Raw genomic sequence first — 26634 nt, 5'->3', positions numbered from 1 at the left:
CAAACTTCAGACCAATATTGTTAACCAGCACGGCGTGCACAATACTGGAACATATAATCTTAAAAAAACCTAATCGTTTTTTTAGACGACCGGCATTTTGTCATCTAGCCAGCACGGGATCCGTAGCACATTATCAACTATAACGCAACTAACAGAGGTTGTTCATGATTTAGCTCTGTCTATTAACAACTGCGCGCAAACAGATATTGTACTACTAGACTTCTCTAAGGTCTTTGAGTACGTATGTCACAACAGTTGCAAAGATCCGAAGTATTATCGGAGATGGATTTTTAACACGTTGGATTGAAGACTTTTTAACTGACCGTTCCCAATATGCCCTGTTTGAGCAAGTATCATCAGAAACCCTGCCTGTCACGTCCAGAGTACCACAAGGCTCAGTTCTGGGGCTTTTGTTATTTCTTATTTTTATTAATGATATCACAGACAATATCTCTTGCAAAATTAGGCTCTTCGCCGACGACTGCATTATTTATAAAGAAATTAATTAACAGTCATTCAGATCACCTTGCACTCAGTGATTCCTTAAACCATCTCTAGAACTGGTGCGACACGTGGCAAATGTCGATTAACCCCCAAAAAATCAGCATGTATGACGATAACGCGAAAGAAAGAAGCTATCAAATATAATTACAGCATTAAAAGCACTAGGCTTCAAAAAGTGAATGAATAAAAATATTTCGGTGTCACAGTTGTTTCAAACCTCAGATGGGATGCGTACATTACCAATATTACTTCAGTTGCTCTGTGCAAGCTGCTTTATCTTCGCAGATGCCTCCGGCTGGCCTCTCAATCCGCCAAGCTTTTATCCTATACTACATATGTTAGCCCGGTATTAGAATACGCTTGCACAGTATGGTTTTCTTATACAGTCACTAACATTAACAAACTAGAAAATGTACAGAGGAAGGTTGCAAGATTCAACTGCAACAAATATAAGCGCTCTCATTCTCCCACAAATATGTTAACAAGCTCTGGCCTCCAAACACTGGCGATTAGAGCAAAACAAGTGCGCCTGAAATTTCTTTTTCAGCTACTTCACAAGTATCATAAGATTGACACATCCTTGTACATCCGTCTATCAGAATGCCGCGTAACCCGGCAGAAACATTCATCCACACTGAAAGAGTACTCTTACCACAATGACACTTTAGAGAGCTCTTTTTTTTCCACTTGCTGTAAGGGAATGGAATTGTTTAGACCCATCGGTTACTAACGCGAATTCATTATCGGACTTTGCCTCAAAATATATATATATATATATATATATATATATATGTTAATGTCGTAACGTTCTCAGCCCTAGAGGCATTTCGCCATCATTGGAAGCAGGTTAGTGGCCGAGTGCTCACAACAGAGTGTTTTCAGGTTTGCTGTTATATGCCTGCGTACCACTCCAATTCATGCATAATTTCTGTTATCTTTTGCTGTTGTGTACTTTGTGTCATCTGAGGCGAAAAATGTGTGTTTTGTATATTATTTCTATTATAAGTGTGTATATGTCATAAGCGTTATAAGTGTGTTCACCGAATTTCAGCTCGGCATTCATTACTAATTACGTATATAACTTTCGCTCTTCTACCTTTGTGATGACTGTCACTGCATTGGATTCCTGTTTCTGTTTCGCCGTGTGGTGCTGATGTATTACTATACCTGCATGTACAATCTGCATGCCCACCTGCTATGGTCTCGGAAAGAGACTGGCAGTGTTACAAAATAAATAAATAAATAAATAAATAAATAAATAAATAAATAAAAAGTGAAGCGCAAGCCAAATGATGATTACTGTTTGGGAACAAGATACACCTCAAATGGTGTAATTTTATGTAGAGAGTCTGCATTACCTACATAGAGACAGACCTGTTCTTGGATGGATGGATGGATGCGAAACTTTAATAAGGTCCTGAGGTACGCGACTCAGCGCGCTGCGGGCCGTTTTTTTTTTTTTACGTGTTCAGTGCACGGGGTTTTCTTTTGAGGCCTGAAGGCAAGTAAAAAAAGAAAGAGCGCGTGTTTAGGCGGAGAGCGCAGCACATGCACGGCACGCAGGACTCTTAAGCAAGATTACACCTTTTGGGTCGTATCTTGTCCCACAAGAATAATCGTCATCTGTCCTTCCTTTAACGCTGTGAACCCGGTACTTCCAAGTTACTAAGGGCATGCGCGTTATTAGCATGACAGAGCATTCTCTGCTGGAAAGTAGCGAGCGCGGCGCTTTCAAGAAAAAAACATTACGGGGTTTTACGTGCCAAAACCGCTTTCTGATTATGAGGCACGCCGTAGTGGGGAACTCCGGAAATTTGGACCACCTGTGGTTCCTTAACGTGCACCTAAATCTGAATACACGGATGTTTTCGCATTTCGTCCCCATCGAGATGCGGCCGCCGTTGCGGGATTCGATCCCGTGACCTCGTGCTTAGTAGCCCAACTTTAAAGAAAGGAAACGCAAGTACGACAGATGACGATTATTGTTGTGTGGCAAATATACACCTCAAAAGGTGTACATTTGTTTAAGAGTATATTTGACCAGTCGTGAGCAACAACGCTTCTTCCTTTACTTTCTTTTTCTGTAATCAGCCACTGAATACGTTTCCCTTACACGTTTAAGCAAAGCCACAAATAGCAACTTCACTAGGGTTGGGCAAGTTGGTATTGCATTCTAAAACTGGTACAGCGCAACATAGAAAGGAAGAAACAAACCGAGCCGACCGGATGAAAATGCAATTTAAAATTTGATGACAGCATACATAGTGGCTATATTATGAATAAACGTTATTATTATTATTATTATTATTATTATTATTATTATTATTATTATTATTATTATTATTATTATTATTATTATTATTATTATTATTATTGTGCGCACAGTACAAGAGCGGGCATGCCAAAGCCACATTGGCTTGTGGGGCAGCGCCCGGCAGCTAACGGGAGCACCAAGGAGCACTACTCATTAGAAAACAGAAATTGAAAAAGTAATAATAAACGAAAAATGCTAAATAAATTGAAATATTAAAAAAGTCGCAAATATATTATGTACACAGAAAGAAAGAACATCAACACTTACAGGAACACACGAAATTCCTCAAATAAGTAGTCCAGCAATATGCGCCTAGCTTTCTTTAGTGACCGTGGAAAATACGTAGTTCCAGTGAAACTTTGCTAAAAACTGCATGATCACAACCACTTCAAAAAACGCACATTACGGCGCCGTGAGAATTATTAATTGTCATGGACTGACAACCACCAGCGTGCGTATAGAGGAATGCTGCAGAGCTCATTTAAACCTCTTTCGGATCAGACAGCCTTTATATATTGTTCTGCTCAATTCAATTCATTCATTCATTCATTCATTCATTCATTCATTCATTCATTCATTCATTCATTTAGCCAAAGGTCCCAAAGCAACATCTATAGCTTATCTAGATCTAGATCTAGAAGCAGATCTAGATTAAGCTTGACCACCTGGGGTATATTTTAACGCGCACTCGTTTTTTACACACAGACATTTTTTTTTTCATTTCGTCCCTATGTAAATGCGGTTGCCGCGGCCGGGAATCGAACTCGCAACCTTGTGCCAAGTAGCAACGCCATAGCCATTGAGCCACCGCAGTGGATAGCTTTCTTTTTTGTGCCTGCGATAATTCATAAAATCACTTTGATGGCGACTCAGGTTCATGACGACCGTTCACTTCAGAGCAAGTCATGGTTTGAATCAGCAGTGCCGCCGTCTGTGAGTGGTTGAACGTTCACCACGAATGCTGACTCACGGGTGGTCTCCCGTACTGACGCTCCCTTTGGCAAAGTTATCTTTGCAAGCAGGGCGATGGCCGCGACCAGGACAACGAAAATGATGGTCAGCAAAGTCAGGTTGCTTCCGCCGAGGAGCCTGCGATACCGTGACGGTAGGGTGAAAGAGACATAATGTTACGGCGTCATATCAGCGCCTCATAAACGAAGCTCTGTCACGTGCGTACTTTCTAGAACGCAGGACATACACTACGAGACTCTCCATGGCATCATTCATCGTCATCATCGTTATCAGCCTGGTTACGCCCACTGTAGGGCAAAGGCCACTGCCATACTTCTCCAACTACCCCGGTCATGTACTAATTGTGGCCATGTTGTCCCTGCAAACTTCTTAATCTCATCCGCCCACCTAACTTTCTGCCGCCCCCTGCTACGCTTCCCTTCCCTTGGGATCCAGTCCGTAACCCCTAATGACCACCGGTTATCTTCCCTCCTCATTACATGCCCTGCCCATGCCCATTTCTTTTTCTTGATTTCAACTAAGATGTCATTCACTCGCGTTTGTTCCCCCACCCAATCTGCTCTTTTCTTATCCCTTAACGTTACACCCATAATTCTTCTTTCCATAGTTCGTTGCGTCATCCTCAATTTAAGTATAACCCTTTTCGTAAGCCTCCAGGTTTCCACCCCGTACGTGAGTACTGGTAATACACAGCTACTATACACTTTTCTCTTGAAGGATAATGGCAACCTGCTGTTCATGATCTGAGAATGCCTGCCAAATGCACCCCAGCCCATTCTTATTCTTCTGATTATTTCAGTCTCGTGATCCGGATCCGTGGTCGCTACCTGCACCAAGTAGATGTATTCCCTTGCCACTTCCAGTGCCTCGCTACCTATCGTAAACGGCTGTTCTCTTCCGAGGCTGTTAAACATTACTTTGGTTTTCTGCAGATTAATGTTTAGACCCACCCTTCTGCTTTGCCTCTCCAGGTCAGTGAGCATGCATTGCAATCGGTCCCCTGAGTTACTAAGCAAGGCAATATCATTAGCGAATCGCAAGTTATTAAGGTATTCTCCATTAGCTCTTATCTCCAATTTTTCCCAATCCAGGTCTCTGAATACCTCCTGTAAACACGCTGTGAATAGCATTGGAGAGATCGTATCTCCCTGTCTGACACCTTTCTTTATTGAGATTTAGGGATGTTTATTGGGATCTGGGAATATGGGGAACCTCTTATATGAATACAACCTCCATGGCATAGCAACGACCAACCGACAAATGATTTGATTCGTAAATGTCGACGCCATGGTAGCAAAATATTATTTTAAAAGGACGTGAGTAGTCCTGCTGTCGCCTGGTATGGAAGGGACAAAGTCACGGGGAAGAGGCTTCCATGGCGCCGAGGCGCCTTTCCGTTGGCCTATTAATTCCTCGTGGTCGTATTCGTCGCTTATACTTTGCTTCACGATAATTTGACACCGAAGCTAAAGCTTGAGCCAACCGAAAAGGAGCATGATCGCGTGAATGTTCGTGTCCCTGCATCGAGTGTTCCTTGGCGCCAAACAGTGAGAGCTCACTCTTGAGCGCAGTATCCAGAACTACACTGAGCACTTCCGAATCCTAGAGCGTTGGATTATTGGGCAATGAAGTACAGCTGTTCATTGGTAGCGAGACCTGTATCTGTGGTTGTCAATGGTGGTGGTGCGTGCTAGCATTGACAGCCAAGCTTGTACGGGGTGCGAGCCTTACACTGGTACAACGAAATGAATCTCGAACCAGCTTGAACGTGCAATAATAATAATAATAATAATAATAATAATAATAATAATAATAATAATAATAATAATAATAATAATAATAATAATAATAATACCAGATCTATGAAAGTACTTACTAGGTGTACATTAATAACAGATTCTGTTGTTGATATATAACCACTAAATGCCTGCAATATTTTTTTTTAAAATTACCTTTAGCTGAAGCTGCACACTCCACAGAGATCACTCAAGCCTGCAGAAATGCTTATGAACACTGATAAAAACTTTGACAGTGCATTGCACCAGCTGCAGCAAGTGTACCAGCTACAGACTCACTTAGCAAATAACAAATGATCACGATATTCAGAGTGTTTTAGCAGCAACTCTTCAAGGTTACGCATTTGCCGTATACTCACTATTTGCAAATTTTCACCTCAATATCTGCATTCTACTTATGACTAGTCTTCGAAATTTGTCTATAGTCATCCGGCTGCCACGACGCATTTAATATTCACTAAAACTATTAATAAATCAAGCTTTATTAATATAGCAAATATATACACACACATCATAAATGGTACATACAGAAGGAGGTCCTAGAGTGAAAGACCGATGGCTTACAATTCGTTACTTTGTTAGGGGCTTTTGCATTTTACCACATAATATTTAAGGGTTTCAAAGGAGTCTATATACTTAAGTAGAACTTCAAGCAGCGCGAAGACGACGAGGATAGGAATCAAAAACACAACAGTATGAGTGCTACTTCAAGTTAGACTCGAGATGAACCAACTAGCCCAAATCAAATTGTTGCTACTACAGAGTACACTTACTATCTGCAACATTTGACCTCAACGTGTTTCCCCTCGTATTTGTGAAGATATTTAAATACTTCTGCGAATATCAACTCTGGTGACGCCCAGAGTTGAACTTCGCCGAATTCCATGTGCACCCGAGCGAAACGGCGGAGAAAGACGCGGCAAAGCGTTGATGAACTAGTAACCACGGACTCTGCAAAACATACTAGGCGACACACTTCGTTTTCCCCATTATCTTGTGTTTGTGACACCAGAGTGTGATTCATTCTCGGACGCTTTGCTTTAGTGGAGAGCGCACTTAGCCTCGCTCCACGAACACACATCGCAATTTTAAGCAATCGCGCACATGTGGCCCACTTCGTTTCTTTTCCTTCGTGTTACAGCTCTCAGCATCATACGGAATCCTTAGTGGCCATACGCTCTCTTGTCGACTGGGATGCCGGCAGGACCAGGCACCCCGCTAGCTTGTGCTGTCGTCATGAGCTTAAATAGGCCATTTGCGAATTCCCTAAGCTTTGGGAATTCGTCTGAAATCAGAATTCAACAGAATGATCTGCCATCCGTTTAAAGATATCCGTTCCTAAATTATGTTAATAAATAGATTGATGCCCGACTTTATTTTTTCCCAGAAGTGTAACTTGTGCACTACGGGACAAAGTTAACTGGAACGCTAATGAATACCGTGGCATATTTACGGGACAAGTATCTCGAAATTGGTGCTATATCTCATGACTTCTGCGGTATGAATTTAACTTCAATACCTATGCGGTTTCAATTCCGGGACTGCAGAAAAGTTAGAAAATACGTTAAACGTTGATTAGTACCTTGTTAATTACATGATGATTATATTTTATCATGCAAGTAACACCCGCCTCTTGACGAATTCACCTAAAAAGATTGAACAGCGCTATCTGCTACCGCCAATTTTTTAAAGTCAGTTCGAGGTAAAAAAAACGTTCTCACAGAAACTCTTTAAGCCTGCGGAAACAAAAGTGCTGGGTTCTACCGCTCTTAGCCGGAGCATCAAATATCAGTTTCTTTAAAGCGGTCTTTCAAAACGACCTCGAAAATACAACAATCCAGCGCACTTGTTAAAATTCACGTTAATCGAAGCTAAATTTCTTGAAATGGTTCAATTAAAGGCTATACAAAGAAACACACCATGTGCGGAATTCTATTGTATTTCTGTCTACTCGCAAAACTGTTCCCATTCATCCCCTGTCAGATCATTTTTATTGTTTTTATTGTTTTCGTTTGATTACAAGATAATGCGTATGTAACTGTGCTTTGCATTGCGTTTTGCAGAAAAGCAAATATTTGCCTGTCAGACAAGGTGCACCTCCTCATTTTTTCTTTATTTTTTAGAATGCCCTTCGCAAAAAAAAACTTTCGCGTTATAAAAAAGAGGGAAGAGCATGTTATACTATTCATTGCGAAAATATGCTTTCTTTCACGTCCTTAGCAGCTCATATAGCGTCCCATCACATCATATAAACGTGCAGGCACAAGGAGAAGGCAGTCACTTCTCCTAGTTAAGTAGTCGAGTCATCAGCTTTGACTGCTACCAACGTTAGACGTTAGTTTCACTGTAAGCGTATGCTTAGCAGTCTCCATCGTGCGTTGAATGAAGAGTTCTTACCTCATCTGTCAAAACACTCGTAATTACACACCTTTCCTTTTTGTTTCCATTTTACTCGTTATTTTTTAATAGCAAGCAAAGTATACTGGAATGACTGGCCATTTTGCTACGGGACGGTAAGCTTCTTTAAACAAAATTTGTTTCGTACTTACCGACTTTCTGTTGTGTTGCAGTAAAAACAAAGAATTAAGAAACGAGAGCTGGCTCTCACCCCTATGAAAATGGCCATTGCCTTTATGTTTCCTTTATGTTTCCTTCTTGTGTCCTATGTGACCTTTATGTTTCCTTGTCCTTTGTGTGACCTCCAGGATGTGAACTTTGTGTGTACTACGTGTTTACTCATCCTAACGTATACCTCGAGGAAGTTACCTTTATTATGCCTCTAGGATGTGTCCTTTATGTTTACGGCAGGATGTTAACTGGATGTGCACTATGTGTTACCTGAGTGTACACTTGAGTGCACATGTAGGTAACATAGAGTGCACATAACAACTGTCTTTACATATAATATAGGCAGATCTATCTGTACTGTGTGACAGGCATTGATACACTCAGCAGAGTCATTGTAAGTACTAAATCTTGACTTATGCTTTCATTTGGTCCAAGAAAACAACCCTTATTATAATTCTTGTAGGATGTGTCCTTTGTGTTTACGGCAGGATGTTACCTAGGTGTGCACTTCAGTACACACGTAGGTAACATAGAGCATATAGTGGGCGAGTTGGTTACGATTCATCGTACCTTTAGCAACAGCGCAAAAGCAACGCGGAAACAAGGAACACTCCGAAGAAACAGCGCCGTCTTGTTGTGTTTCTTCCTTTTGTCCGTGTCGCTTTCGCGCTGACCACAAATACGAGTAACTGCTGTGTCGATATTAGCACGCGTAGAAGCAGGGCAGCGCGGATCCCGTAAATGCTTGCTTGGGCGTACAACTGAACAATTTATAATTGTGAGTTGGCTAAGTATGAAAGTTGTGTGCGGAGTATGGCCGTATTTGATTACGCGAGCATGCAAGCAGTACGCCTGTTTCACTTTGGCCGAAGTTCCGCTGCCGCTGCAAGCCAGCTATCGCCACATTTTGTCGCCTTCATTCCTTACGCTACGAGCAAATATGGTGCCACCTATGCAAGATAAAGCCTGACATTCTCAAAAACACGCCACTGGGCACCATAAGAAGCGTGTATATGTGTGGCAATTCCGAATTTCTGATCGGTAGGCGTCACAGCTCTCGCGGCTGCCCGCACACCGTGCGTCATCCCAAGCGACGGAAGAGCACATGATGCGCGCTGATTGTCTCGTGTCCGCCGACAAACCACAGGACAAGCGTTCGCGCATAGTTCGTCTAAAATCTCTGCATATACTTTAAAAAAACAAGGCAGCGCACCAAGACACTTTAAAATCAATAATTTGTGTTTAAATACCAGCCTTCCTTCCAGCAACGACGTTTTTAAATCTCGAAGGCCGTGCTTCTCCAAAATTCACGCCCTAAAGAAAAATGTAGATCTCGGAGGCTAAATTCACGTTTTAACCGCAGTGCGGCGCTGCCGCAGTGTAACGGTTGACGGTGAGCTGGGTCACGTTGTTTTGCTGTGAGCGGTGAGAGTGTTCGTTACACAGTAATTTAATCATATTTTCGAAGTGCCTAAACAAACTGTGATCCGTACCGTGTGCATTAACCATCAGGAAACCTCTGGACTCGTGTAACGCCATTAGTTCGTCTTATGTTTCGTGTGATACGCCAGTGTCTTGTGTAGCGCCCGTCCGAGCGGCCTTTGTTCTCGCCTGTCCGCGTTCGCTCGTGGAATACCTGATACTGTGGCTTCGAATTATGGTGCGTGAAAGAATTTGTTGACAGTTGTGCTTTCGTGCGCTGGTGTTCATCGGCGATTCAACAGTGTTCGCGCTGGAAAGAGTGTCGCCGCGTGGTGCCTGCGAGACGAAGAAGCCGTTTGCTGACCACATTGAAGGTAAGCAGATCTGACGCTTGCGCGCATTCTCGCAGCTTTTGGTTCATGTAGTAAGCTTTGTGGAACGACAACAGAACACTTTCTGAGCGTACGTTGACCATGTTGCTGTGCACATTTAGCAAAGCGTTTCACGAGGGGAGTTTCCGTGAAATGTATCATTTCTTACCGCTTACTTGCTTTATGGAGTGATGTGCTACCACCGCCGATTGTTGGGACTTAATGGGCAAATATTTACCTAAACGCTGAAAGTTACTGTTTTCTCGGCAGTTTCCCGGCAAGAAATTCTTCCGTAGATATGAATTTCCGCAAGTTACGTTTGTAATGGATGTCGATGTGTCACGGGCATCGCGAGTTGGCACGCGACTGCGATGTTTGACACTTGAACAGGTATTAGCTTGTGTGAAGATTACTTTATTGATAGTGTTCAGATTGAAGTGCAGCTTCGCGAGAACTTGTCTGCATTGTTTGTGTTCTTCGACGTGCTCGTGTATTTGTCTTCTATATTGTAGGGCAAATGTAGACCGACATTACAACAGCGAAATTTCTTTTTAATCGAGGCATCTCAATCAGACGCTCGTTTTCATTAATATTTTCATCCGAAGAACGGGATGTGAGTTCCTGCGATTGTTAAAGACAGTGGTTTGTAGCACTGCCCAATAAGGGATGCGATTTGCTTGCGATGCTTTGCGCTCGATGTTTGCCACTCTTATAACCCACCTTTCACGGCTGGCTGTTATAGTTGATAACGATAGCGGAATGTCGGTCAGATCAATGAGCAAAGGAGTAGCATCGGAAAAGGGATCGCTACAAAATCGCGGTCTAGGTTTTAGACCCTTCGTAATCGATTGGTCATTTGATTTACTAGATCTTTAAGTTTTGGTGATAATTTCCCATGTAGTCTGATGTTTGCGGCTGGTTTTATTCCCGCCTGAATTTTACCATATAACAGTGTAACCACTTGAGATATAACTACGAGACATCTGTACAAGCAGGCACACAAAGATTTGTTGGCCAGTTGCCTACTCCTATAGGTCATGTACTACTTAGCAGCTGCTGCAGAAATGTTTAAAAAAATTTGTGAGCAATTTAATACCTGAGTGGACTGGCAGGTCAGTCTCTTTCAAACAATTAGTTAAAAGCTTCTGTGTTGCCCTGATGTTTTTATGATCTGTTTTTGACTTCTCCACGTTTCTTCGCTGTGTGCATACAGGCCAGGCTGTTCTTGCTTAAATGAATATTTTTGAATAAGTGAAAAAGATTGGCTTTTGTTTTGTTTTTCAGGTGCCTTGTGAGCTCTCACCCAAGCAACACATTCCAGAGGTCTGCTGTGAGCAGACGTGGCAAACTGAAGTAACATTCAGATAGTCCAATAAACTGTTCGTAGTTTCAGACAAACTTTTGCAAAGTATAGTCAAAACTTTCTTTTAAAAGTGCAAGCACTGATCCAACCTGATCTTTCCATCCAAACATTACATATTATATTAGTCACAAAGACATAACTAGAACAGCAGCACTGCAGTGAGGAACGTACAGTGGTTCTCCAAGTGTTATACTGAAATAATCTATGAAGGCTAATTAGTTTGCAATTTTAGAACAAATTGTCATGAATTTCTGTGCCATAACAGAGTTTCAATCCATGCGCTGCATCATGTAGGGAACAGTAACCTTACAATGAAAACCAATGCAAAACTTTTTAACTCAGGAAAAATTTATAAATATAAAATGTGTACACGGAACTCTTCATCTATGCATGTCTACGTAAAATACAGGATTTAGTCACTGCGGCCACATAAAGGATGCATAAAGGTAGGACACACGAAGGAAACATAAAAGCAGTGGCCAAATTTCAACATGGAGGAAACATAAAGTACGGTAACATAAGGGATACATAAAGGGAGGACACACGAAGGAAACATAAAAGCAGTGGCCAAATTTCAACATGGAGGAAACATAAAGTACGGTAACATAAGGGATACATAAAGGGAGGACACACGAAGGAAACATAAAAGCAGTGGCCAAATTTCAACATGGAGGAAACATAAAGGATATTTCCTCATGTGAACTGCGGGAAACATACAGTAAACATAAAGGACATAACCATTTTCATAAGGGCATCGACTGCGTGTACACGTTTGAGAGAAACGAAATCAGGATAGATTCACTTTATGTGCCTTTTTCGATGTGATCAAAAGTTGAGTTGTTCCCGACGTTTGCGAGAACAGGCAACGCAGACATTTTGCTTAATGTAAACGTTTGATTGAGCAGGCAGCATAGTTTACAAACAGGATGGCTGTAATTCGATTCATTGACTGTTAACTCTTATACAACAGTTTCATGACATCATGCTAAATCTCGCTCGCTTCTTCAGGCCGTGAAGCTGCGTCGGCCTGGGAATTTTACGCATTCCATTCCATGACGGCACGCAAAACACAGCATACGAACATTTCAAATTGTTTTAAGTAAACGACAAGAATCCTGCGAATGGTATCCGAATGACAATGGCGTGAGTCTACAGGCGGTAGACAAGTACTCAACAAGAATGGAGTACTGTGCGGGTGGCTACAGATTCGTGATTTACAGCGCAAAAAGAAAAAAAAAAGAACGGTGACAAGGAAAGTGTAAGAACAATAGAAGCGTTGTTTTTGAACTGAACGTTTATTGAAAGTCGATTAAATATACAGAATCACGCACGCACGCGCGCGCACGCGCACACATGCACACGCACGCACACAAAATGAAGAATATGAGACTGTCAAAAGCGAGGTGACAATATCAGCAGTCGGATGGACGAGGTGCACTCATGTATTACCTAGAAAAGCAAACTCCTGCTTAGTTAAAGCGATGCATGGCTGGCTCACACAAGACTGCGTATGCTTGTCAATATGGAAAGCTTTGACAACTTCGCGGGTCTCCGACTAATGTACCTCATAAGAATAAAAGCTTTAGTGAAATCTGGTGAGCAGCCACATGAACCACAATGAATTTATAAATTAAACCTGGATGTACTTTAATATGTTACCTCATGTCAAGATTGATACAACGACCAGATTGGCCTATGTGTGTTTTGCTGAAAGACTTTTTGTAAAGAGGACCCTTACCTCAAGGTGTAAAGCTGGTGGTTTGATTAATTGTGTATGCGTTACTCTGACAAGCCATCCCACTCTCCGCTTTTCTCTAAACAGCCCCACTAACTCTGCCGAGCTTTTCATTGATTTGTTTTTAAGATGAATCAACGTCAACATCCTACCTACAACGCGCAAGATTGCAGTTATTTCGTACCTGCACTCGGTGTCACACCGTGTCGTGAAGGTTGGTATAATTTATAAGTTTACAAGATGCTCTGAGACCGCTAGCACCTGCACCACAAAAATGACAAATTAAGAATTAAATTTGGCGTTTTTATGTGTCAAAATACGGATATGATTCTGCGGCACGCGTTGTGGGGGTCTCCGGAATCGTTTTGACTACCTGGGATTCATTAACGTGCATGCAATGCATGGTACACGTGCGTTTTTGCATTTCTTCTCTATCGAACTGCAGCAGCCGCGGTCGGGTTTTGATCCCGTGACCTCGCGAATGGAGCGCGACGCCAACCCCTATGAAAATGGCCATTGCCTTTATGTTTCCTTTATGTTTCCTTCTTGTGTCCTATGTGACCTTTATGTTTCCTTGTCCTTTGTGTGACCTCCAGGATGTGAACTTTGTGTGTACTACGTGTTTACTCATCCTAACGTATACCTCGAGGAAGTTACCTTTATTATGCCTCTAGGATGTGTCCTTTATGTTTACGGCAGGATGTTAACTGGATGTGCACTATGTGTTACCTGAGTGTACACTTGAGTGCACATGTAGGTAACATAGAGTGCACATAACAACTGTCTTTACATATAATATAGGCAGATCTATCTGTACTGTGTGACAGGCATTGATACACTCAGCAGAGTCATTGTAAGTACTAAATCTTGACTTATGCTTTCATTTGGTCCAAGAAAACAACCCTTATTATAATTCTTGTAGGATGTGTCCTTTGTGTTTACGGCAGGATGTTACCTAGGTGTGCACTTCAGTACACACGTAGGTAACATAGAGCATATAGTGGGCGAGTTGGTTACGATTCATCGTACCTTTAGCAACAGCGCAAAAGCAACGCGGAAACAAGGAACACTCCGAAGAAACAGCGCCGTCTTGTTGTGTTTCTTCCTTTTGTCCGTGTCGCTTTCGCGCTGACCATAAGTACGAGTAACTGCTGTGTCGATATTAGCACGCGTAGAAGCAGGGCAGCGCGGATCCCGTAAATGCTTGCTTGGGCGTACAACTGAACAATTTATAATTGTGAGTTGGCTAAGTATGAAAGTTGTGTGCGGAGTATGGCCGTATTTGATTACGCGAGCATGCAAGCAGTACGCCTGTTTCACTTTGGCCGAAGTTCCGCTGCCGCTGCAAGCCAGCTATCGCCACATTTTGTCGCCTTCATTCCTTACGCTACGAGCAAATATGGTGCCACCTATGCAAGATAAAGCCTGACATTCTCAAAAACACGCCACTGGGCACCATAAGAAGCGTGTATATGTGTTGCAATTCCGAATTTCTGATCGGTAGGCGTCAAAGCTCTCGCGGCTGCCCGCACACCGTGCGCCATCCCAAGCGACGGAACAGCACATGATGCGCGCTGATTGGCTCGTGTCCGCCGACAAACCACAGGACAAGCGTTCGCGCATAGTTCGTCTAAAATCTCTGCATATACTTTAAAAAAACAAGACAGCGCACCAAGACACTTCAAAATCAATAATTTGTGTTTAAATACCAGCCTTCCTTCCAGCAACGACGTTTTTAAATCTCGAAGGCCGTGCTTTTCCAAAATGCACGCCCTAAAGAAAAATGTAGATCTCGGAGGCTAAATTCACGTTTTAACCGCAGTGCGGCGCTGCCGCAGTGTAACGGTTGACGGTGAGCTGGGTCACGTTGTTTTGCTGTGAGCGGTGAGAGTGTTCGTTACACAGTAATTTAATCATATTTTCGAAGTGCCTAAACAAACTGTGATCCGTACCGTGTGCATTAACCATCAGGAAACCTCTGGACTCGTGTAACGCCATTAGTTCGCCTTATGTTTCGTGTGATACGCCAGTGTCTTGTGTAGCGCCCGTCCGAGCGGCCTTTGTTCTCGCCTGTCCGCGTTCGCTCGTGGAATACCTGATACTGTGGCTTCGAATTATGGTGCGTGAAAGAATTTGTTGACAGTTGTGCTTTCGTGCGCTGGTGTTCATCGGCGATTCAACAGTGTTCGCGCTGGAAAGAGTGTCGCCGCGTGGTGCCTGCGAGACGAAGAAGCCGTTTGCTGACCACATTGAAGGTAAGCAGATCTGACGCTTGCGCGCATTCTCGCAGCTTTTGGTTCATGTAGTAAGCTTTGTGGAACGACAACAGAACACTTTCTGAGCGTACGTTGACCATGTTGCTGTGCACATTTAGCAAAGCGTTTCACGAGGGGAGTTTCCGTGAAATGTATCATTTCTTACCGCTTACTTGCTTTATGGAGTGATGTGCTACCACCGCCGATTGTTGGGACTTAATGGGCAAATATTTACCTAAACGCTGAAAGTTACTGTTTTCTCGGTAGTTTCCCGGCAAGAAATTCTTCCGTAGATATGAATTTCCGCAAGTTACGTTTGTAATGGATGTCGATGTGTCACGGGCATCGCGAGTTGGCACGCGACTGCGATGTTTGACACTTGAACAGGTATTAGCTTGTGTGAAGATTACTTTATTGATAGTGTTCAGATTGAAGTGCAGCTTCGCGAGAACTTGTCTGCATTGTTTGTGTTCTTCGACGTGCTCGTGTATTTGTCTTCTATATTGTAGGGCAAATGTAGACCGACATTACAACAGCGAAATTTCTTTTTAATCGAGGCATCTCAATCAGACGCTCGTTTTCATTAATATTTTCATCCGAAGAACGGGATGTGAGTTCCTGCGATTGTTAAAGACAGTGGTTTGTAGCACTGCCCAATAAGGGATGCGATTTGCTTGCGATGCTTTGCGCTCGATGTTTGCCACTCTTATAACCCACCTTTCACGGCTGGCTGTTATAGTTGATAACGACAGCGGAATGTCGGTCAGATCAATGAGCAAAGGAGTAGCATCGGAAAAGGGATCGCTACAAAATCGCGGTCTAGGTTTTAGACCCTTCGTAATCGATTGGTCATTTGATTTACTAGATCTTTAAGTTTTGGTGATAATTTCCCATGTAGTCTGATGTTTGCGGCTGGTTTTATTCCCGCCTGAATTTTACCATATGACAGTGTAACCACTTGAGATATAACTACGAGACATCTGTACAAGCAGGCACACAAAGATTTGTTGGCCAGTTGCCTACTCCTATAGGTCATGTACTACTTAGCAGCTGCTGCAGAAATGTTTAAAAAAATTTGTGAGCAATTTAATACCTGAGTGGACTGGCAGGTCAGTCTCTTTCAAACAATTAGTTAAAAGCTTCTGTGTTGCCCTGATGTTTTTATGATCTGTTTTTGACTTCTCCACGTTTCTTCGCTGTGTGCATACAGGCCAGGCTGTTCTTGCTTAAATGAATATTTTTGAATAAGTGAAAAAGATTGGCTTTTGTTTTGTTTTTCAGGTGCCTTGTGAGCTCTCACCCAAGCAACACATTCCAGAGGTCTGCTGTGAGCAGACGTGGCAAACTGAAGTAACATTCAGATAGTCCAATAAACTGTTCGTAGTTTCAGACAAACTTTTGCAAAGTATAGTCAAAACTTTCTTTTAAAAGTGCAAGCACTGATCCAACCTGATCTTTCCATCCAAACATTACATATTATATTAGTCACAAAGACATAACTAGAACAGCAGCACTGCAGTGAGGAACGTACAGTGGTTCTCCAAGTGTTATACTGAAATAATCTATGAAGGCTAATTAGTTTGCAATTTTAGAACAAATTGTCATAAATTTCTGTGCCATAACAGAGTTTCAATCCATGCGCTGCATCATGTAGGGAACAGTAACCTTACAATGAAAACCAATGCAAAACTTTTTAACTCAGGAAAAATTTATAAATATAAAATGTGTACACGGAACTCTTCATCTATGCATGTCTACGTAAAATACAGGATTTAGTCACTGCGGCCACATAAAGGATGCATAAAGGTAGGACACACGAAGGAAACATAAAAGCAGTGGCCAAATTTCAACATGGAGGAAACATAAAGTACGGTAACATAAGGGATACATAAAGGGAGGACACACGAAGGAAACATAAAAGCAGTGGCCAAATTTCAACATGGAGGAAACATAAAGTACGGTAACATAAGGGATACATAAAGGGAGGACACACGAAGGAAACATAAAAGCAGTGGCCAAATTTCAACATGGAGGAAACATAAAGGATATTTCCTCATGTGAACTGCGGGAAACATACAGTAAACATAAAGGACATAACCATTTTCATAAGGGAAGGCTAAATAGGCAACCACGGCGGGTGCCAAATTAGGAATCAAAAAGAGGTAAAGTTATGGAAGAAGCGAAAGTTTTTCCCGTTCGAATGCAATGTTTCACCGCTAATGCATCAGAAATGTTGGATAAAGTGAAGAATTACCTACAGTGAGATCATTTGCATCTATCTTCCCACTACAAACGTGGATGTATTCATCTAGCGGAGTTTAAAGAAATGAATTTCCAAAGCTAACATTTTTTTATATAATCTTGTAATTACAAAGCACTACACAAATACCCATGCAGCCGGTGAGAGTATGGGGCAATGGCTACCCTAGGTTTTGTGTAAACCAAAACTTCCCAGTCACGCAACTTAGACAATACAAACAAAGACAAAAGCAAGAAGCACGAACAAACGCCTAGAATTTGCCGCAAGTCACGCTTCACTCCACCGTTATTGCACTGATTAGAGAATAACACAAGATTGAACTCACTTAAAGTTGAAACGCCCTTTGGTGACGTAGTCGGTGTCTCCGCTAGCCAAACAGGAATACGCAAGAAGCATTTTAAAAATGCTGCATGCCAGATTTCTGCGAGAATATTATATATACAGGGTGTTTCACGTAACTTCAATTTTTTTTAAGTCATTAGCCGCAGCTGAATGAGACCAACGGCTTATGGTTTGCCGTCATGGGGCGCTCCTTAAAGCATCTCTTTAATATTCCGCTTAATTAGCTAATTAACTAAGATCAGGTATGCAAAATGTTTAATATTCACTTTATATGGCCAAGTGCATTTCGTTGCGTTGTAGAGGGGGTTCAGAAACGAACCATCCAGTTTTTTGTGGCAACGTACATGCTGCGTGGGAATTTTTTTTAGGCGTTTAAAGAAAGCCCTCGAAATATGAAATAAAACCCCGTGACTGCGCTCATGCGCTACCGCATTGCAGCGCTCTTCAACCGCGCTTCGTGCGAAAGAACAGTGCGCGCGGACCGTGGCGAAGTGAGCGGCCGCGACTCCAGGCAACGGCTTCACAGTGCGTCAGCATCTTTGGGCTCAGCGCACGAGCGCAGTCACGTGGCTTTATTTCATATTTTGCGGGCTTTCTTTAAACGCCGAAAAAAAAATCGCCACGCAGCCTGTACGTTGCCGCGAAAAAATTGGATTGGTCGTTTCTGAACCCCCTCTACGACGCAACGAAATGCACTTGGCCTTATAAATGGAATATTAAAAAATTTGCATACCTGATCTTAGTTAATTAATTAATTAAGCAAAATGTCAAGAATACTTTAAATAGAGCCACATGATGGCAAACCATGTCGTTGGTTTCATTCAGCTGTGGTTAACCATATCTTTAAATCCTCGGTTCAAGTTAGGTGAAGCATCCTTCTTGGTGCACAATTCATATACTTCGGAATGAGCGTTACTAAATTTAATTCACGAAACAAACGAAAGAATAAAAGTTACCGAAAGTTGAATGTTCTTCCACAGACGTAGATTGCTCTTCTGCTGGTATTATGAAACAAAGCAATGATTAACGTAACGTAGTTGTGCGGTTTTACACGCTAAAATCACGCTATGATTATGGAACGCGCCGTAATAAGGGACTATACGGATTAATTTTAACCACCTGGGATTCTTTAACATGCACATGAATCTAAGCACATGAACGTTCTTGTATTTCACCCACCTCGAAATGCGGCCACTGCGGTCGGGATGGCACCCGAGGCCTCTAGCTTTCCATGTAACATTCTCTCTAGAGACTGAATATCTGGGTTCAGGGCACGAGATACAGGTATATCATAGGGGCAAGCCTGCGAGGGGACCTAGAAGCAACGCCCTGTCACATGACCGGAGACAGCAACCACGCAGAGTTAACGAGAAGCATGTTTCTTAGATAGAACCTAATCTCTAAGTAAAAACGGTTCACAAAAGGTTATTACTGTAGAATTTCTTATGATGCTTGACGCATTATTAGTCAAAGTGCCTGAGTTAACGAGAAGCATGTTTCTTAGATAGAACCTAATCTCTAAGTAAAAACGGTTCACAAAAGGTTATTACTGTAGAATTTCTTATGATGCTTGACGCAATATTAGTCAAAGTGCCTGACCAATGGGAAAGAGTACATATGAACGAAAATATTTCTGAATTTGGCCCCCGATTTCCATAACCATATACTGAGAGCACTACACTATACAATATCTAGGGATGTAGCACCTGACTTAAGTATTTCAGTATACTGGTGTGCAACAGCGCAATCACGCAGCGATGCGGGTTATTCTAGTTACTTCATACAACCACGAACCTATAGGCTCTGTATAGTACTCTAACACACAGCACACTGTCAATAAACTGGCTCGCCATGACTTGAAATGAATGTCCCCACTATGGGAACAGAGAGAGCGCGACACATCTGCACACGGGTGACTTACCCATTACCACAGATTTGATGTACAATGTCAAAGAACTGCAGAGCGAACGTTCTGGTGGCGCGTAATCAGCAGGTCGGATTGGATACGACTGCCCCCAAGAATCCAACCTGAAAACACGTAGGCGACGGAAGTTCAGAAAGATTACTTTGGTAAAAACACGGCCTACCCATATAAAGAAGGAGGGATAGCAATGAGTTGCTACCGAACTCAATCCGTATTCTCGATTATGAAAACATTAATTTAAGTAAAATTGCGCTCACTTGTTTTGGTTATTTACTCTGGTCTTGTCTCGTCCTGTTTCCTAACACTGGCGCATGCCCACTATGGGGGATTGGCCAAAATACAGGCGATTTCCAGTATATTTAGAATTAAAACAAAACTAAATTTAAATAGTAGAACGTGGGAGTAAATAAATGTGATTTAGAGTCACTCAGCATCATCTTTCTTGTCTGTGACCGGTGTCCATCAGTGGCGTAACCAGACATTTTTCCAGGGAGGGGGGTGAGGAGCACGTGGCCGGCGTGTCCCCTCCCCCTGGATGCGCCATTGATGTCCATTAAGTTATATTGTTATTATATTGTTATTGTGCTGTACTGCTCGAATGTCGCACCTTCAAGCCATAAATCACAAACAGTTACATGAGACGACTACTATTTCAGCGATGATGACAATGGATAGGAGGCAGCTTTCGGCTGTGTACCCCGATTCATTGTCATGATCATCATCGTTGCTACAATTCTTCTCTTCACCATATACGGGCTCTGCTGAAGTGTGGACAGCTCATACTTGCGAAACAGTGCCAAAAGAGACGAGGATTAAGAATGTTCTACAACTACGAGCCATCTTCTGAGGCAGCAACAACAGTCTACATCTACACGAGAGATATTTTCGTTCTCGGCAAGCTTTTTTACGGCGAAGCTGTATATAGCTAGCCGATTTGTCCATTCGTCTGTCGCCTGTACGCTGAAAACTCCTCCGGTGCAATCCCATGCGCATGCGCGAAAAACAAAAGAGAGAGAACGAGAAGCGCGCGATTGGCTGCACCAGTAGTGGCGTCGTTGTTCTCCATCGCAGCCGAGCGCGCGCGCAGCAGTTTCTCTCCGGCTACGAAATCAGTAGGCCACTCGTCATACGCACTCCTGAGGAGCAGGCAGCTTTCGATCAGCAACGCCGCGAGGAGAACCGGGAACAAGTTCGCCTACGCCATGCCGATGCTGCAGCCCGGGCACAACAACAGGCTCGCGCAGCCGAGCTCAAGCAGCAACTGCGCACCAAGGATCCGGCAGCCTACCAAGCCATCGTTTAATGAACGGTCAGAATTAACCCAGTGATAAACATCAGGGCCGCACGTTTCAGCTTCGCCGGTTAACCATTTGTCGGGAGTACCTGGGCGTTGGTTTTTCTTTTGTTACGCTGTTTTGTCAATTATGAACTTTCAGTAATTAACCTGAGTTTCCCTGCTAGTGGAGAGCAACGGTGCATGAAGAACTCATCACTCCTCCCCCATCTTGCTAACTAGACTTGTTTAGGAATGCACAAACATTTTCCATGTTGCTCAGCGCTTCCGTGTAAGGCGAGTATTCGGGTGTGCAACGACAACGACAAGATGAAGGCACGATGACGATAACGACGGCGTGATGACGTCGACAACGACGATGGAGCAGTGACTACGACGGCATGCCAATTACGATGGCGTGACGAAGGCAACGATAGCACGCATGACGACCACGGCGACGGGGATGAAGCATGATGACGACGACAATGACGTCGACATGATGGTTGCGACAGCCTGACGACGATGATATGGTGACGTGATGATATGACGGCATAACGACGACGACGGCAACGACAGCGGCATGACGACGAGGGCACGTAAATGAAGACAACAACAATGTCTTGTAACTACAACAGAGTCATGGTGACGACAACAACAAGATCACAAGGCTACAAGAGAGAGTGAATAAGCTTTATGCAAAACAGCAAGCGAACGTAGGCAGCTGCTCCGCTCGGCAGTGGGTGGTCCCCTCAGTCCAGGAGTCCAGCGGCCTCAGTTACCCTTCTCGCTCGGTTGACCAGGTTGGGCTGGTCCGTCGAGTCGGAGATGCACAGCGTTGCCTCCCATTGACGAGTGGTGGGGTGTGTTATGGGAGCGAGGTCTGGCGCGCTTGCGCAAGCCCATACCATGCGGTAAAGCGTCGCGCATTGATCGCAGTGTGGGCATTTATAGGAATACAGCGCAAGGTGTATGGCGTAGTAAAGACTCAGGCGTGGATATGTGTTTGTTTGAAGTTTCCGCCGTATTACGGCTTCCTCTCGCCTCAGAGCATTACGAGTCGGTGGTAGCGTTCTTCGTGAAAGTGATAGAGTTGTAAGATGTGCGTGTAGGTCAACAGTAGCGGCTTGAGATGAAACTGCTCGGTGCATACCTCTCGCGGCTCCTGGTGTGCATGCGCTGGGGCGTAGGCGTGTACTTGCTGATTGCCGAGTAAGGACGCATGCTCCGTAGCCCACACGATTTGTATGGTAAGAGCTGGGGCGCTCCATTCAGAATGCGATGTGCGGCCCTGGAAATTCCGGCCCTGGAAAAATTTCGGCATGCCGAAATTCATGAGGTTACATTGATGTAACATCATTACGGTTTGGGAGCAATCTTTTAAAGGGACAACTTTGTCCTTCTTTTTCTCCGTTCGTAACCAACATTTCTTTCTTTTAGAAAAGGCAAATCATTTTTTTAGTAACTCTCTGCCAGCCTTACTTAGTGCCACCCTTAAGCGTCTACTTAAAAAGCTCTGAACCATCTTCGACATGTCAAAAATATTGTAAATAAACACGCGCACTGTGTACATGATGCCTTCCTTGCCTATATCGCACAGATACGCAGCCACAAACTAAAAAAATGAATGAGCCATTCCACTTTGTGAAGCTGGATGACAGCGAAGCTATTGAAAACCACCACTACAACTGCTGAGGGTGGTATGCAATGCATGATGGCTACACTCTAAAAAGAGTTGCCCCCTTTGGGGTGTATATTTGCCACACAACTATAATCGTCATTTGTCTTTCCCGCATTTCCTTTCTTTGAGAGGAAGCTTTAGCTCGGACTCAACTCCAACGCCACCTATTCAAATACATGTAAAACGCAAGAACGGACGGACAGACGGAAAAAAACTTTAGGACCTGCGAGGTTGCCAGCCCAGGCTCAGGCCACCCGGGCATTATGTGCGGTGAGGCATAGCCTTTCCACCGCTGCCCCGGCCCGCTGGATAGCCCATAATTGGTCGTGTAGTTCTGAGCAAGTCAGAGCCCTTAGCCATCGCTCCTCGACAAGGTCCGGTTCTATATTGTCCTCTACATATACTGTTTTTCTGAGATAACCCCTGAACCAATTTTAATGAAATTTGTTGCATTTGAGAGAGAAAGTTAAATTCTAGTGACTGTTGGAAGCGAAATTTCGATATAGGTCCCGAATTTCGTTTAAAAATTTTTCAAAAATTTGAAAGCTCGAAAAAATAGAAGAACGAAGTTTACAAATTCATAACTCTGCATCAAAAACAGATATCGCAGTTCTGTAAACGGTATCCATTAGACCATTGAAAGCGGTCAAATTCGATATGGCATTTTATATCTTACATGAATTTGTTACGTTGTTTACAAAGGTTCTGCAAAAGCTGTATTCCCATATTAATAAATGTTTTGAGATTCGTGTATAGCATATCAATTTTGACCGCTTTAGATGCACTATTAGAAACAATTCACAGAATTGTGATATCATTTTTTTATTGTTGAGTTACAGAGTTGCAAGCTTGACAGTTTCGTTTTTTGAAAATGTTCAGTTTTTGCCAATTTTTAATAAAAGATTGAGGAGCTAAATCGAAAATTCGAAACCAACAGTCACTACATTTTAAGTTTCCCTTTTAAATTCAACAAACCTCAAATTTGGGGCAGTGGTTGCCGGGAAAAATGAATTCTCTTTTTACATGTCTTTTGATAGGAGCACCCGGGCTAAAGCTTCCTCTTAACGTGGTGCAGCCCGGTGCTTCCAAATCACGAACGGCATGCCTGTTATCAGCTCGGCAGAGCATTCCCGACTGGAAAGTAGCGAGCGCAGCGTTTTTAAGAAAGGAAACGCAAACAAGACAGATGACGATTATTACTGTGTGGCAAATATACACCCGAAGGGTGTCACTGTTTTTGGAGTGTTATGGTAGTACACTCTAAAAATAGTTTGCACCATTCGGGTTTTATTTTGTCCCCAAACGATAATCGTCATCTGTCTTGCCCGCATTTCCTTTCATTAACGCTGCGAGCCCGATACTTCCTAGTCACGAACGGCTTGCGCGTTATCAGCATGACACAGCATTCTCGACCGGAAAGTAGAGAGCGACGAGTTTTCAAGAAAGCAAACGCAAGCAAGGCAGGTGACGATTATTGTTTGGGTACAAGATAAGCCCCAAAGAGTGTAAACTTTTTTTTTTTTTAGAGTGTAGTGCTATGTTAGAGCAATGGTAGGAATGGGAGCAATCGTAATTTCGACAGCACGCAGCCGCCCATAATCAGTGCTGTAACAAATTTATTTATTTATTTATTTATTTATTTATTTATTTATTTATTTATTTATTTATTTATACTGCAATCCCAATATCGGGTTTATAACAGGGTGGGGAAAAAGAACTAAGCAGTTTCAAAAAACAGGTGGAACGTAAACAAAAAGAAATAAGCGTGCAGGTTGATGCTCTGCAGCCAGCATTAAGAATACAACAGTCGAACAAGATGTCAAAGACCCGCCGTGGTTGCTCAGTGGCTATGGTGTTAGTCTGTTGAGCACGAGGTCGCAGGATCGAATCCTGGCCACAGCGGGGGCATTTCGATGGAGGCGAAATGCGAAAACACCCGTGTACTTAGATTTAGGTGCACGTTAAAGAACCCCAGCTGGTCGAAATTTCCGGAGTCCCCCACTACGGCGTGCCTCATAATCAGAAAATGGTTTTGGCACGTAAAACCCCATAATAAAAAACAAGATGTCAAAGGGTAGAAATGAAATATACCATAGAACAATAAACTGACAAAATGCAGTAACACACACTACATAATGCGTTGTGCGAACAACGTCAATGATGGTTGCAAGACTTCATTGTCGGCGAGTTTATCCTAATCGGTTATAGTTCGTGGAAGGAACCAGTACTTAAAGCAGTTTATTACGAACGCGAAAAGGTGCTAAAATTAGCTGCTGTCGTTGTCGAGTCGCATACCCAGACGAAAAATGAACTAAATGGGTGAGTTCAATTCTGTAGTGTCCTTTAATTAATTGGTAAATGAATTTAAGTTGTGCAACGATTTCTCTCGGCTATCGTCGGCAGGCCAGCTTTGATTAAAAGATGTGTTACCGATGTACTAGTACGTCGGTAATTGTTATATATGTATCTAGCAGCCCGCCTTTGAAACCTCTCTACTTTGTTTATGTTAGTCTTAGTTACTGGGTCCCAACTGATAGTTGCATATTCTAAGGTAGACAAAACAATACATTTGTAAGCAATTAGACGGATGGATGGAGTGGACACCCGCAATGCCCGTCTTAAGAAAAACGATTGACGAAAAGGGTTACAGATTATGAAATCAATATGTTTATTACAGCTCAGATTGTTAGTGACCCAGATGCCTAGATATTTATATGCGGTTACTTTTGTAAGTGTCGCACCATTAATACTGTAATCAAACGGTAAGACATATTTTTGTAGGGGTACACATTAATACAGATTTTTTTTTTGTTAAAGTTAACGGACATTTGCCATAATTCGCACCATGCAGAAACTTTTTGTAACGCGCTATCCAGTAGTAGTTGATCTGAGACACTTCTTATTTCTGTATAAATGACACAAGCATCAGCATAAAGTCTAAGTTTCACAGGAGTGCAAGAGGCAGTATCACTGGTATATATTAAAAACAATAGAGGCCCAAGAACAGAGCCCTTAGGGACTCCAGAGTGAAGCGCAAGCCTGTCAGAACAATGACGGTTAAAAACAACGAATTGTTCTCTGTTTAAGAGGTAGGCTGAAATCCACTTTACTAATTGTTTGTTATGGAGTATTCTGTCTAATTTACAAATTAACTTTGCGTGAGTAACCTTGTGCAAAGCTTTCGATAAATTCTTAAATACTGCGTCAATCTGTGTTCCATTGTTAATTGAAGAGGCAAAATCACGTATAGTTTCTACTAGCTGTGTACAAGTCGAGTAGCCTCTCCTGAATCCACGCTGATATTTAGCAAAAGATATCTAGCTCCGAGGAAGTCTGATATGGGATTGGCGATTATGTGTTCAACTAGTTTAAAAGCAGTCGATGTTAGTGAGATTGGGCAGTAGTATCTGATCAATCGCTTCTCTCCACTTTTGTGAAGTGGTTTCCCTCTGGCAGTCCCCTAGTCTGTCGGAATTTCACATTCAAATACAGACCTCGTATATAAAACAAATAAATATTTAGATGTCCATTGTGCATATCTTTTCAAAGAGGCATTAGGTATGTTATCCGGCCCAGGTAACTTCTTTACATCGAGGTTAAGCAGAATATTTAAGATACCATGCTCACTAATGACAAGGTCCCCCAAAGGTGGGAGCGAGGCTTCAAATTTCGGAAAAATATAAAAGATATTATTGTCGTTAATAAATACGGACCTAAAATGTTCGGTGAAGACAGATACTACTTGCGCGCCACCAGGACACCTTTTATTTCAAAAAACTGATCATGGGCCCTAGAGGTTGGGGAAACCAAACACCACAATTTCTCGGGAGACGCTGATATAAAGTTGAGTAAAGATT

General features: G+C 42.7%; 1 protein-coding gene across 4 annotated transcripts in view; it reads right to left on the bottom strand.

The window, feature by feature from the left end:
• The window catches only part of LOC135900018 (uncharacterized), a 40809-nt gene extending 20673 nt beyond the window's left edge, over positions 1-20136 (bottom strand). Inside the window, exons 1-5 of one of the 4 annotated variants that reach the window (XM_070537760.1) lie at positions 20084-20136; positions 19824-19930; positions 17886-17927; positions 13230-13306; positions 3789-3907 (exon numbers count right to left, since the gene is read on the bottom strand). Coding sequence is in view for 1 of the 4 variants with exons in the window: in XM_070537759.1 (XP_070393860.1) it covers positions 3789-3907; positions 17886-17956 (190 nt within the window). In the remaining 3 variants the exon portion in view is untranslated. Of the gene's footprint in view, positions 1-3788; positions 3908-13229; positions 13307-17885; positions 17982-19823; positions 19931-20083 lie in introns of those variants that run through there. The other 3 variants (XM_070537761.1, XM_070537762.1, XM_070537759.1) reach the window with 3 other exon arrangements.
• Positions 20137-26634: the final 6498 nt, after the last annotated feature.

The sequence above is a fragment of the Dermacentor albipictus genome, chromosome 4, assembly GCF_038994185.2.
Source record: "Dermacentor albipictus isolate Rhodes 1998 colony chromosome 4, USDA_Dalb.pri_finalv2, whole genome shotgun sequence".
Taxonomy (NCBI): Eukaryota; Metazoa; Arthropoda; class Arachnida; order Ixodida; family Ixodidae; genus Dermacentor; species Dermacentor albipictus.
Note: the sequence above shows the minus strand (reverse complement) of the source record. Positions and strands in the feature narration are given on the sequence as shown.